We start from the raw sequence: 14938 nt of genomic DNA, 5'->3' as shown, positions 1-14938 counted from the left end.
GGGCAACTTTATAGGGCCAGCCTGCAGATCAGTGGGTACTTGGAACGGCCAGCTAGACCAAGGGTGAACAAAATAAAAACAGGAGGGATTTCTTTTGGTGGGGGGTAATGGAAAGGTTTTCAATCTAGACTGAACCTCCACGTTAGCCTGGGAAGAGCCAAACCACAAACCGTAGACTGCCGTGTGATGGCTGCACAACTCTATAAATTTACTGAAATCACTGAAATGTACATGTAACAACAGGTGAATTATACGGTATGTGAATTATAGTTGAATAAAGTTTTTGTTTTTTTTTTTTTGGAGGGGGGAGTAAACGCAAGGCAACATTATGTTGAGAGATCATAATCCAAAATACACCCCTTTGGGAGCACAGAGAAAACTTTTAAAGCATTTAAATACAAATTTACAGAGAATTCAGGGACCTCTGAGAATGCCGTCATAGATCCCGACATAGCTAAGAAAAATTGCCCCAAAGGTGTACAATAGTCTTGGCAAAGTTTTCTGGGGACCTAAACATTTTTACCCTCTTTTGCATGTGCACAAAAAAGACAAAACAAACAAATCGGAAATGTTTTATACTCATTTTAAGGACAATCCTTCTAGAGGGACTTATACAAAGTCCTAGTCCTTTCTGTTATATTTTCATTTATCATCATATGCATTTATTAAAAACAAGACTGTAAAAATACATGTTTTCACAAATACCCTATAGTTCTATACCTTTGTATTTTTTTTTTAAGCCTATCAACTGTAGGAACTCCCCAGTCTCTTCCAGTAAAACTCTGGAACCCCTCTCTAGGTTGTATTAAGTTTTGCTTATCATAAATAGCAAAACTGATTTTCCCAGTTTGTTCTTTTCCTTGTTTTATTTTGGTTTCTGTTTTTTTTTTTTTTTTTTCCTGTTGTAGAAATTACTAATTGTAACACAGTTGAATCTTTCAGTCTTCTTTCTAGGTTGTTTATCTTCTAGTTTCAAGGCTGCAAGTTATCATTCTTCCATTGGCCTGATTATAATCTTTTAAAACACAATGCACTGAGCACACTATCTCGATGACTCAGGCACATCTCCCAAACGCGAAGTATCCCATTTTGCTGTGTTACTGTGCCAACACAGCAAAAGAGCTTACTGAGGTATGTGGGAGTGTCTGTCACCCATTAAATGGCCCTAGGCTGCCAAGGCCAAAATCCTTCCTCTGTTGTCATCCTGTCTGCTGTCATTTCTCACATCTGTCTGTGGGTCTGTTTACAGCTAGCACTGTTTCTCCTTTCCATGTACTGATTCCATTGTTCTAGGATTAGGAAGCAGACTTAACTTGCTGGCTTAGAGGTGTATATAAATCAAAGCTGGGGTTTGAGGTTCTGAATAGAGGTTTTAAATTCCCCAGTATGTAAACTGCAGGAGCCCCAGTACCTTCACTTGGCTTTTTCAAAAACATGCTGATGTGGGGCACCTGGATGGCTCAGCCAGTTAAGCATCTGACTTCGGCTCAGGTCAAGATCTTGCAGTCTGTGAGTTCAAGCGCCGCGTCGGGCTCTGTGCTGACACCTCAGAGCCTGGGGCCTGCTTCAGATTCTGTGTCTCCCTCTCTTTCTGCCCCTCATTCACCCTCTGTCTCTCTCAAAAATAAATAAAACAGTTTTAAAAATTTTCAAAAACATGCTGGTGCTTTACCAAGATAACTGGAGCACCACATACTACCGCGCTGGGACTCCTCTGCTTGGCCGTCTCCAACCCAGCTCTTAAGGAACTCAAAAGCAGTGACAACTTAGTTGTCCGTTAACTTGGACACAGGCAGCCCCTACCTCCTCCCCTGCCCAGACTTTGATAAATGAGAACATTTTCTTTTGTATTTGAACATAGCATGCTTCAGAGTTCTGACAACCCTTTAGCAAGAACCTAGCAATGCAGAATTGTCGCTTCAGGTAAAATCCACAACCATGGCCAAAAGCAGACGTCCAAAGATGTTTCAGGATTAGGAACTATAGCTATTTTCAAATTTTAATAATCTAATTAACTGAATTTAAAATACATAATACTACGTAAATTTCCCTGGAAGGATAGGAATGAAATTGGTGCTACTGTTTCCTTTGTGTGGAAGGAAGGTCAGACAGCAGAAGGGCAAGGGGGAACTTTTCATTCTACATTAACACTTTTTGGATATTGAATATATGACTCTATTCCTTTGACAAAAATAAATGGAAACTTTTTAACAACTGCATTATAGAAGTAAAGCCTACCAGGGCAAATTAGAAGCCAACTGATCAGGAAAGCGCCAAGCATAGTCCACTGTGGGCCAGGGAGAACAAAACCTACTTCTTAAATTATTTCACTTTCTACCCTCAACATCTAGGTTCTGTCTGATGGTCCCCAAGACTTTGTTTTGGCTCCTGCCATCATATCCACATTCCAACCCAAAGAAGAAAAGAGCACAATCCTTCTAAGGACATAACAACGAAGTTGCACAGATCATTTCTATTCACATCACAGTGGTCAAAACTTAGTCACATGGCCATATGTAACTGCAAGGGAACGTGGAAAATAGTCTTTAGAAGGCATAGGTCCAGCTAAAACTTGGGAGATTACTAAAGGAGAAAGTAGTACAGGTGTTGGGATACAAATAACTGTGGCAACTTCAGCCACAAATGAGTTAACACACAACTTAAGGGTAAAAGTTGCCTGTGGTGGGAGACAACAGAACACACCCAGGGGCTTCAGGTACATTAATAACATTTCTTAAGTGATTACAACACAGGGTCTCATTTTTCACTGTTATTCCTTTAAGAGTGTATGTGTGTACATCACATTCATTATGTGTATTTCACAATTTAAAAACATCAAAGTTGTTGAGGCAGTGAATGGGCACATGGGGATTTATGCTATTCCCTCTACTTTTGAGAATGCTTGCAAACCTCTAGAACAAGAGTTTTATATGCACACTTTACACACATATACTTTTATCTTAATACCCTCTCAGACACAGAATACTTATTAAAAACCTACTTTGTAAAACGCACTGTCCTAAACAAGGTTACATGCCTCCATGCATTTGTTATATGGATGTCAAAGAAAGGACTATGCAATCTTTAAAATGCTTACTGTCTAATAAGGAGATCACTATTAAAATAATACAGTCTATGATGGAGTGACAGAATGAGTACAGACAGAATCCAGAGAAAGGAGAAGTCAGTTTGGTTTAGGGGAAAATGAGGTTGCTATCCTTGGAAATGAGCAAATGTGACAAAAATAGTAAGTAGTTAATAAAAATAATAAACATGCAAACTAATTTTAAGCAATTAGATTTGTGCAAGCCTCTTCATGCAGCTGTCATTTTGTCTCAAAGTTAAGAATCCAGTTAAGTACAATCTGAGGAAGTGGAAAGAAAAATAAACTGCTGCTCTACTTGGACACATTAAAATCCACGTTGCTACTTTATAACCAAGTCTTGTCAATCACTTTAGGGAGGCCTTCTGGACAGGCGCCCCAGTCTCTCTGAAGGAGGCGGGGAGGCGAAATGATTGTGGACATCTGCAGTGAGGCTGCTCATGTTTGGATCTCCAGTCCACCCTCTGCAAGCTGTGGGATCATGCTACAGATGATGCTTCACCCTTCTGTGCCTCAGTTTCCTTCTCTATAATATTTGGATAATGACAGTATCTACTTACAAGAGATACTGTGAGGCTCATCCTGTTCTTGGAACAGTGTCTGGCACATAGTAAACACCCAATACATGTTTGTTGCTGCTGCTGTTACCCATGGCTCTTGAAATATGAGCTCATCAAGTGTCCCCTATAGTTCACCGGGGTAGGGGAGGTTATTTTGTACAAACTACAGACCTGAATTTTTGTAAAATATCCTGATGATTGTTACAAGACCACAAAGGCCAAACAAGGCAGCTTTGCAAGCTAAATCTAGTGAGCCACCAAAGCCCAACTTAAATTTTTACGGAGAACCATGTTAGTCAAGTTGCTACAATAAGAGGTTATGAAAATAGAATTTTGGCAAGTTACAGGGCTCAAATGCTTCTAACTTACACAGCTGATTATTTCTCATATGGGTTACCTTCCTTGATGATTATCTGGTTAATTTTTAATCTCAGGCTCTCCTGTGTCACCCCTCCCATGCTCTAGTCCAGCTTTCTTCCTAAAGCAGCTGGAAATCGAAGCCATGGTTAGAAAGAGCTCCCACCAAAGCTCAGAGTTGGGGGGGGGGGGGTGTCTAAAAACGTACTGCGCACACCCGTAAGTGAGAAATGCTAAACTGTGTGATGCCAACTATGGATAGTCTAGGATTATGGAGAGCACACCGTGGGGCAAAACAAACAGAAAAAAATGGCGTTGTACGTGGATGAAGCAAACTTTTGCTCCGCCTCAAAGCACAAGTACAATTCAGATAGTCAGAGAGGGAAAGGAAGAATCAACAGTGAAAGCAGAAAGATGGGGGAGCTCAGCACAGGCCATGACGAGACGAGACAAGATAACACAGCAAAAAGTCTTTGTTTTGGAGGACTGGGAAAAATAAACTTGCATGGCTAAACATGGGGCTAGACTATGGATGGCTTTTTCTTTAACAATTAATCCACTATTAGAATTATTAGTCCAAGGGTTCTCATTCTCTCACTGTAGAGAAGAAAGTAACACACCATATTAGGAATAGTGCTTTTGAAGAACTAGGAAGTTTCTCCAGCATAAGGACCTTATCTGCATTGGTCTATAAATTCTTAGCACCTAGGACAGGAACTGGCACACAGTTTAAGTGTTTAAAAAATGCCCGACAGCAGCGCCTGGATGGTTCAACTGGTTAACTTTTTTTTTTAATGTTTATTTAGTTCTGAGAGAGACAGAGTAGGAGTCGGGGGAAGGGCAGAGAGAGAGGGAGACACAGAATCTGAAACAAGCTCAGGTCAGAGCCTGACTTGGGGGCTCAAACTCAAGAGCTGTGAGATCAGTGACCTGAGCTGAAGTCAGGTGCTCAACCGACTGAGCCACCAAGGTGCCCCAAGGTTCTGGCTCTTGATTTTGGCTCAGGTCATGATCGCCTGGTTCTGTTGCTTCGGGAGATCCAGCCTCCATCAGGGTCCATGCTGACAGCACAGAGCCTGCTTGGGTTATTCATATTCATTCATTCATTCTCTCATGCGCGCTGTCTGCCCCTCCACACTCACACACGTGTACTTTCTCAAAATAAATAAAACTTTAAAAAATAAACAAAAATGCCTGACAAGGAAATGTCTGAACAATAGCCACATGGCAACAGACAAAACCAGCAGGTCATGACTGTCTAACAACAACAAAAAAAAAAAGTGCCTAAGTCTGATTGAGAGTTCACATTCTGTAAATATCAAACAGACGTGTTTCATTACCTCCATCACTTTCTCCTGTTATTTTTAAGCCTCCTCTTTAGCATGCATGGTTTTTTCTACATGATTTCTTTTTAAGCTTGATGGGGGCAGAATTCTAACTGTAATTTCTTCCTTGTAACTTTATTTTTAATTAGAAAACAAAACAAAACCCAAAGGCAAATGGAGATATGAGGCATTGCTTAGTTCACAACAACAGATGGAGAGCTGTTCTCATCACCATTTATTTACCAAAGGAGAGAGAATGGTCCACTGGAGGTAATGGGGAATTCCTTAGTTTATCTGGAAAATCACCTTGAACCATCATTTATTACATAGCTTTTCCCCCCCAAGCTTCCTCCCAACACCTCAATAAAACAATAAACAAGACTTGCTAAGAACTTCTACACCAGTTCTAGAAAGTCCTTTAACACTAATACCCCCTTGGTATGAAGTTGGGCACTTCATGTTTATCCTCAGTTATTTCTAAAGTCGGATGCATTGCAACAGATAGGTTGGGGGGGTGGGGTTTAGAGCAAAGATAGTTTAAATGTAAAGAAACACTTCACAGCTACTTAGAATCTAACATACAGAATATAGATTAATAAAAAATCATGGGTATACACCAATAAATACACAACTTATAATATTTTCATTATGTAGCCAACCTGGCCCCATTTGAGAAAGTCAACTTGATCCCTAAAGAAGTTTTAAGGTATAGACCATTATATACTGTAGTAATTTTCATGTATTCATAGTAATTCAACTGGTTATAAATAAACAGCAAAAACTACAGTAAGACTTAACCAATGACACGTGGTCAATAAATGAAATCCATATATTCAAGACTCTTCCAACTAAAGTGGCCCAATTTGAAGCAAAAAAGTCAAGTAGGTGTGGCTTCCTCAGCATTGCTTTTGCCAAAAGGTACACCTCAATTCGATCTTACTTGATACATTTGCCTCTTTTTTAAAACAGATTTTTTCATGTTAATTATTTTTGAGACACAGAGTACAAGTGGGGTAGGGGCAGAGAGACAAACAGAGGATCCCAAGTGGGCTCTATGCTGATAGACAGCCCGATGCGGGGCTCAAACTCATGAACCCTGAGGTCATGACCTGAGCGAAAGTCGGAAGCTTAGCCGACTGAGCCACCCAGGTACCCCAATACATTTTTTTCTTAAAAAAAAAAAAAAAAAAAAAAAAAAAAAAGTTTTAGGTGTTGTCTGGGTGGCTCGGTGAGTTGGGCATCCAACTCGATTTTGGCTCAGGTCACGATCTCAGTTTGTGGGTTTGAGCCCTGAACTGGGTTCCGTATGACAACGTGAAGCCTGCCTGGGATTACCTTGCTCTCTCCCCCTCTCTGTGCCCCTCCCCTGCTTGCACTCTTTCTCAAATTTTTAAAAGTTTAAAACAAAGTTTTAAAGCACTATCTAACAATGGCAAATATAGGGGCAGGTGGCTCAGTCAGTTAAGCTGTCGGTGTCAGCTCAAGTCATGATCTCATGGTTTCAGGAGTTCAAACCCTGTGTCCGGTTCTGTGCTCACACTGCAAAGCCTGCTTAAGATTCTCTCTCTTTCACCTCTCTCTACCCCTCCCCCCACTGACACTGTTTTGGCCTCTCTAAAAATAAATAAACTTAAAACAAAATGGTAAATACGAAGATTCCAAAAAGATTAACTAAAATACCAACATACATTTATTAGCTTAAAACTATTGCTTTGAGTCTTAATTTACACATTATCACAAAGGATTCTCACCGAGTATTTTTTGGTATCTATTTCAGTTCTATAATATTTACGTAATGTGACATAAATCTTTTAAAAGTTTTAACATACCCTGCTTAAAACTCTGCAAAATCTAAATTTTAATTTGAGGAAATTTCCCATACTGGAACAGAGACTAAAGTGCCCAATGAGGTGTCCATTTATCTGGCAGAATTACATTTTAAAATTATCATAAAAGGATTACATGAGATGTTCAAGGAAAATGTTCCCATTCAAGATAACATTATGAGTATTTGGAATGAATACAGAATGAATATTCTTATAAATTAACAATGGGATGTACCGGGCTGACTGTATTAGATTCCGTAACTGCAAAACCAAGCTCTTCACTGCCATATTGGTCTCCACATTTCTGAATGAATTAAAAGGCTTCCAAACAAGCTTCCTTTCCAGCACAGGAAATCCTGTTGCCCCCCCCACCCCGCGAGTATGCGTCATGCTCACAGATTTTCATTTCTCAACCCTTTAAAGGCCAACATTAGCCATATTTCACAGGAAGTTCTTCCTTAATTCCTCCAATAGTTTGTAGGATACACTTTGGTTAGACACAAGGTCAGCGTAAATTGAGCTCCACTTTCTTATCACAGAATAGCAGCTGCGAAGAGGATGAGACACCACCACCCCATGTACCCAAACCTTTCTTTTTCTCAGGCTCTGAAATATATTAAGCAGCAGGTGGGTGGGCCTTCTGTGCCTTCTTGTTCTTGGATTTCTATATTAATATCTAGAAATACCTTTGCAAATCATCAAGGGACAAAACTCTATCCCCCGCCCCCAAATCTATATGCTAACCCAAATGAAATACCCAGAAAGATTTCTATTAGTTAACTGTGTTCCCAAATTGAATTTGAGGCTCAGAATAACAACACATGAAAACGCAATTAAATGAAATCTAATGCAGAAACGTTTTACTAAGTGGAGAGCACCATATTTCAATAGGACTGTGGCAAATCATGCTATTTTAAGACACATCTGAAAGAGCAGGCAAGGTAAACTGAGGGGGTGACCAATGGGATTCTTGAGAGCATGTTCAAGCATTGCCGCCTAAATAAAAGGCTAATTCCTTTTAGAGGAATTTTCTTTCACCTCCTCCCTAGACTGTACACAGATTTCATTGATGAGGGTGAAAATATCCCTTTGCTCCACATAACCAAGCCATTAAAACAATGTAGTGGTAGTACATTTGAGACCACAATTGGCATGCCCAAACATTATTCTCCTAAGTACAGCTCTAGTGGCCTTGGTTCTCACACTATTATCTCCCCTAAATTTGGCTGCACATATTGTTATGGAGCACATTAGCCTAATTCCCCAAACAAAAGTAATCTCAATATTTATTCCTATGGAAACCAAATCAAAATAGCACATATGTTCTAGTAGCAGGCTTTTACTGTGACCAGATCTTTTATTTAAAAACAGAAAATCTGACCCTGTCAAAAATGGACAATTCAAGGGTTTCATTTACATTACAAAAGAGTTAGTAACTTAGAATGATCTCTTCAATGTTAATTAACATTCAGTTGACATCTGTTGTATAAAAAGAGGTCTATCAAATCAGTCCGCTCCTACCACCATTGCCCAAAATACGGCCACCCACATTGTGTGGTAACAAGAGAGGTCCATACGTGTTCAATGGGAGTAGGGTTCTCTGATCAAGCAAATCAAATCCAGTGTGAAGGATTTTCTGAATGTGTTTGGATCAAGGCTCCCCAAAGTTGTCTGACTACAGAAGCTTATTTTCAAATAATTCCAAATTAACTGAGAGTTAGCATTCTTCAGAAGACACTGGGAAATGTTGCTTTCAAAAAAAGATCCTCATTCCTATGCACAGACACAGTCCCCATAGTATGTACAGAGCGTTCAACAAAACGAGCCATCTTTCTGTGCCACCATATTGGTACTCATGAAGGTTTTGGCAGATGCTCTAAAGAGTATTAATACTGCAAAGAGAGGCAAATGCCAACTTAGGCCATTCTCCAAAATCATCATCCGGTTTCTGACTGTGATGATGAAGCATGGTTACATTGGTTTATTTGAAATCACTGCTGATCACAGAGCTGGGAAAATGGTTGTGAACCTCACGAGCCGATTAAACAAGTGTGGCGCGATCAGCCCCAGATTTCGTGTACAACTCAAAGATCTAGAAAAATGGCAGAGTAATTTGCTCCCATCCAGCCAATTTGGTTTCATGGGACTGACAACCTCAGCTGGCATCATGGACCATGAAGAGGTAAGATGAACGCACACAGGGGGAAAAGTCCTGAGATTCTTTTCCTAGGGATGGAATATATACATGCGAATAAAATGCTTCCATTGGGAAAAAAAAAAAAAAAAAAAAAAGAGCCAGTGCTAGAAATGTAGCAATTTCACAAAACATCTAGACTTACTAACACTCTGTTGCTGTAGGGTCATAACTAGCTGAAGGTCAGCAGTGGAGTTAGACCACTTACACAGGGGACAAACACTGATTTGTTTCTGAGAGAGAGAGAAAACCCACAAAGTTGTGAGATCACGCCCTGAGCCTAAACGGAGTCTGCCGCTTAACTCACTGAGCCACCCAGGCACCCCAAGGGGGTTGGAACTTTCATTCGCACCCCACCCCACCCCCACCTCTAGGGAGGGGAGATGAATGGAGGCTGAATCAATCAATGGTGCCTACGTGATGAAGCCTCGATAAACACTGCTAGGGAAGGCATCTGGCCAGCTCCCAGGCTGCTGAGCACGCAGAAGTGCTGGAGGAATGATGTACCTGGAGAAGGCATGGAAACTCCACACCCCTCCCCATACCAGGCTCTGTGCATCTCTTCCAACTGGCTGAGCTGTGTCCTTTCATAATAGAGCAGTAATCTAGAAAATAAATGGTTTTCCTGAGTTCTGTGCACCATTCTAGCAAAGGATCAATTGTTTGCCCTGAGGGGGTGGGGCGGGGGGTGGGGTGGGGGGGCTGGAATTGGAACTTACAATTCATAGCTGGTTGGTCAGAAGCCAAGGTGACAACCTGGACTTGGAATGGACATCTGAAGTGGGGGCAGCCTTGTAGGGCTGAGCCCTTAGCCTGGGGGATCTGACTATCTCCAGGTAGACAGTGCCAGAATGGAGTTAAATCCTAGGACACAAAGGAGTTAAACTGTAGGACACCTAGCTGCTAAGAATTCCTTGGTGTCAGAAAAATCACCACACATTTGGTGGACAGAGGTATTCTGAGTTGAGTGTAGAGGAAAGAAGAAAAACAGAATTTTCTCTTGCACTGCTGAACTGGGCAATGCAGGGCCGACAGTTCCGTAAACCTTTCCAAACATACTTCCTATATATGTGCAACATTAAACCTTTTCTACAGTGGCTTAATAATTTCCACGTGGGATAAGCAAAAGATCGGAGAAGCCAAAGAAAGACTCTGGTCTTGGTTTAACATTAACTTTCATGTTAAACTATCCTATCAGGCCAGATCTTAAAAAGTCACAACAGAGTGCCTTGAACACAGTAAATGCTCAATACATGTTTTTTCAGTAAACAGATGAAGGCTTTCACTTCCCAGTGCACAACAGAACTCTCTATAGTAGTGATGAGGGAGCGTGGGGCAAGCGGAGGGCAAAGTGCAGGCTAACAGCATCCACCCCCCCCCCACCCCCGGTGACACATGTACGATATTCCTTGGACACTCCAGGCCACCCAAAAACAGCAAAGGACAAAAGAGCAAATGGTTTAACTGGTTAAGAGTCTCCACCAGTCTACCAGAAAAGGCAATCCCATCAATGGCCACTAGGAACAACCTACTGTCATTAATGTTAAGGCTTTGCTCTGAAAAACCACCTTGGCTTGACAGTAGTCAGGCCTCCAGTAAGTCTTTAGCATGTGCCAACTCTCCTTGGAAACTCCCTCTTGACGTTATCTCCCCAACTCGGTGAAACAGTCATACACTGCACCACCACGCCCCCCCCAACACACTTGCAGCACAGCTCTTCTGCCCATGGGTCCCGTCCCTGTGCTTTAATAAGATCACCTTTTCGCACCAAAGACTTCTGGAAGAATTCTTTCTTGGTTGTCAGCTCCAGACCCCATGCACTACCCCCTGCCATTACCCCCCAAATTCATCAGTAGCATCAGATGTAACTACAGTAAGAAAGTTCTAAAGAATATTGAAATGTTTAAATGTTCAGAGCTAATAAAAGTAAAATGTAGCACCTGGATGGCTCAGTCCATGAAGCCTGACTCTTGCTTTGGGCTCAGGTCATATCATCTTGCATTGGGATTCTCTCCCCCGAGCTCTCTCCGCCCCTCCCCCACTCACACACATGGGTGAACACGTGAATGTTCTTTCAAAATAAACATTTTTTTAGAAATCTAAAATGTAGCAGACTTATGTGAGGATTTGTCCAAGGTCACTTACGTAAGTCACTTGGCCTCTCGAGTTGGTTTTCTCTTCCGTACAATAAAGGGATTGGCCTATTTGATTCCTATCCATTTTCAGCTGTCAAATTTTAGCTGTCAGGCATGTCATGGGTATTCAGGAAACCTTTTCTACTTAATAAGTGTAGCGGAGGACAGCTTAAAATGATAAAAATCAGATCTAGAACCTTATTCTTTTCGCTGAAACCCTCTGCCACTTTGCAGAGTTATTAATACAGAAAAGTACACTTTGATCTCTTCTTAGCCAGAGATGCCCTGCTGCCTGCCTACCGCACGTGTAAGCACTTCTGAGCCCTACATTGGCAAAGCCTGGTTTTCTTACATTAATGGACCCGGCACTGCTCTGCTCAGATCTTCAATTTCTGTATTCTTTCACTTCAGTCTAAAATAAAATCCTCCTCCATTGAAGTCCCAAAATGACACCGTTTTTAGTTGACACATACAACATGTATTTTCCAATAAACTAAATAATGTCTGACTGGGGAGTGGGCAGGGAAAGTAGCATAATCACAAAGTAACTATAGCAGCAAAAGACTGGATTCCCTTTGCAGTAGCTTGAGTATGCAGCACAGAGTTCCAAAGATCCTAATTTGGACTGGGGTTTACTATGTTGCTCTTCTTCTAAATGCCTACGTAACTGAACAGCCCAGCTCCATCTGAGATGGCATGCAATCAAGGAAAATAATGGGCCACAGCAAATAACTTCAAAGCCTTGGCACCTCTTAGGTTAATAATATATAATTGCTACAATTTCTTTCAGCACAGTACTTTAATTAAGTGCACTAAAGTCTCTACCTACCAACTTATTTTCAACCACAGGCAGCCATTTTGCACTCTAAAATGAGGTAGCTAGAGTGTTTTTTCAAAAAGTACGCCTCTCCTCAGTAACCTTTCCTGTAACAGTGGCTTAGAGACGAGACACAGGCTCATTCTAAGCCCACCTTCTAAGATTCAAAGAAGAATGAGCTGTACCTTTGAAGAGCTACACAAAGTGCTTACCAAGGTTTTATAAACGAGGTGCCATAAATTTTCCATACTGGACCCTCATGCAATGAAAAAAAAAAAAAATGGCCTCAAGAGCCAAAAGGTTAAAAAAAAAAAAAAAAATAGGGTTGGGAAAACATCAACTTTATGCTATTAAAATATACAAAAACAATACACAAAATATACTCTAGAGTATATTTTAAAAATTCCATTCCTAACACTGAAAGAGAAGGTGGGAGGTGAAGGTTTTTGACTCACTACCATCATGACTTAAAGGCATTTATCTACAACAGTTTTCAAAACTTTCATAATGAAACTGGCAGCAACAATTCAGTGTTACTTGTGACTTCATTATTTCAGAAACTATTTTTCACTATCCCTATTTGAGATTTAACTATAGTATTTAGAAATATGGCAGTAACCACCAGAGAAACTAAATACCAAACATTTAAAAATGATTGACACTGCAGTTCAAGGCTGGAGGTGAAAAACGAAAGGCTATTTTTCATTATACGCATGTTTATTCTATTATTTTTAATTATGTGCATATACTAGGTTGGTCATCTTTTTTTTAAGTTTATTTTGAGAGAAAGCAAGTTGGGGAGGGACAGAAAGAGAAGGCACAGAGGAGCCAAAGCAGGCTCTGAGCTGACAGCAGAGTCCGATGTGGGGCCTCAGGAGCTGTGAGACCATGACCTGAGCCAAAGTCAGACGCTTAACCAACTGAGCCACCCAGGCCCCCCCAGGTAGTTTTTTCCCCTATCATCTTCATCGCTGCACTATACTTTTTTGAGGGGGAGGAAGGCACAGAGTCAACCTCCTTTGCCAGTTTATTATCTGAATGTACTAATATCCTCCAAATGTTAGCCCAGGGGTACAGAGGAGGGAATAAGCTTTGATGGGGGTCAAAAATAACCTCAAGAGAAGCAGGTGAACCAAAGACCAAGGGGTGTAGGGATGGTGAAAAGAACACTGAGGGTCAAGTGACTGAGTAGGGCCATCTCTTACACAAGTCTACTGGAAACACGTAAGCAAGAGGACGGGAAGGACAAGGAAGGACAAACAAGGACAAGAGAGCAGGTATTTGTCATCGGAAAACTTCCCTCTGGTAACAACTCAGGTGTGGGAGTGAAGGCCACTGGACGTGGGCCATGAGCATGCTAAGAGAGAGGTACTGAAGGACTCCCAACAGTGTGGAGGAGCAACCCAGAACCAAGTCCCTGAGTGTCCCAAGGAACGAGAGAGGGTGGGGTCCAGCAGGTGGCCTCACCCCATGGAAGAGGGAGGGCTTCCGTACGAAGAACGAAAAGGTGTCTGGAACCAGCAAAGCGGAGCTGAGCAGGGGGTAGAGCTTCCTCTAGGAAAGGCCCCCAGGGATGTATTTCTCCTTGGAGATGAAGAGGAAGAAACGCAAAGTTTTGGAGGAGCAGCCTATGAAGGCTGGGGTGTTGACTTACAGCAGAACCAGTTTTCCACAAGGCCCAGGAGAAGAGGACAGGAACGGGGCAGAACAGAGCCCGGAGTAGTCGGCTTCCTACCTTTTCTGGCTGAGGACGAAACTGACCAACCACGCAGACCTGCTGTAGGCCAGGTGAAGAGCTTCTTTATTTAAATCCCAGTGAACAATACAGTGTACTATTAGTTTCAGGTGAACCATGTCATGATTCAGCCCTTGCATACGTTCAGGTGAACAGCTTTCATTGTGCAGCCGCGGGTGCTCGGGCAGGCCTGGCCTGAGGAGTTCAGGCGGTAGCACTTACGCCTGGGGCGCTCCCTCCTCACCCCAGGTGCGGCTGGGCACTGCAGAGGTGGACGTGAGTGAAGGGGTGTGGGGGCAGAGGCCACACCCCTGGCTTCAACATACACTGCTCACACCATGTTCCTCTAAATAGTTCCAGTTTCAACTTCCCACAGTCAGAAAGCACAACCTTTTGCGTTAACTCGGGTTATTTTTTCCGCCATGAAACCAAAACTCAAGCGTTGGTTAGTAGTCACTGCAGCCAGCAGCATGAAGGAGGAAAAAACACACACCTGAACAACATCCACTCATCTACATCCTCCCTACCAGCTTACTCTCCCCTAACTCTTGGCCTGTCAACCTCAGTTTCTAAAGTGTAAGCGTGGCTCTAAAAAACCATGCTACTCCTTTCTGGTAAAAAACAAAAAACAAAAAACAAAAAAACAAAAAAACAAAAAAAACCCAGCACTGGCTTCTTGGGAGTTGGGGAGGAGAGGGGTGAACGAAGATTAATGCTGTTACTCTTATCCAGGGCAGGCATCAGAGCCTGGAGTATTCCGGAAGTACCTGCGAGGTCGAGAGATGTCATCAGTGTGAACCTGCAGCCATTTGTAAAAGTGAAAGAAGGGAGGGAAGCCACAGGTCAGTCAGGGAGAAATGGCATTTCATGGAAAAACTACACAAAG

General features: G+C 41.9%; 2 protein-coding genes and 1 long non-coding RNA gene across 8 annotated transcripts in view; 2 read left to right on the top strand and 1 right to left on the bottom strand.

Moving 5' to 3' along the window:
• SRGAP1 (SLIT-ROBO Rho GTPase activating protein 1) overlaps positions 1-14938 on the bottom strand; it is a 282321-nt gene that overhangs the window by 219501 nt on the left and 47882 nt on the right. The gene's annotated exons all lie outside the window — the stretch shown is intronic.
• LOC122224776 overlaps positions 1-14938 on the top strand; it is a 39059-nt gene that overhangs the window by 18567 nt on the left and 5554 nt on the right. Inside the window, exon 3 of the long non-coding RNA XR_006204928.1 lies at positions 943-1131. This is a non-coding gene — a long non-coding RNA (uncharacterized LOC122224776). The remainder of the gene's footprint in view (positions 1-942; positions 1132-14938) is intronic.
• On the top strand, positions 9027-9362 carry LOC122224775 (40S ribosomal protein S15a-like). Its single transcript, XM_042947059.1, has one exon. The coding sequence runs from the start codon at positions 9027-9029 to the stop codon at positions 9360-9362; it is 336 nt and encodes a 111-aa protein (XP_042802993.1).

Source organism: Panthera leo, chromosome B4 (genome assembly GCF_018350215.1).
Source record: "Panthera leo isolate Ple1 chromosome B4, P.leo_Ple1_pat1.1, whole genome shotgun sequence".
NCBI classification, from domain to species: domain Eukaryota; kingdom Metazoa; phylum Chordata; class Mammalia; order Carnivora; family Felidae; genus Panthera; species Panthera leo.
The sequence above is the reverse complement of the archived record's forward strand: the minus strand, read 5'-3'. Positions and strand labels throughout refer to the sequence as shown.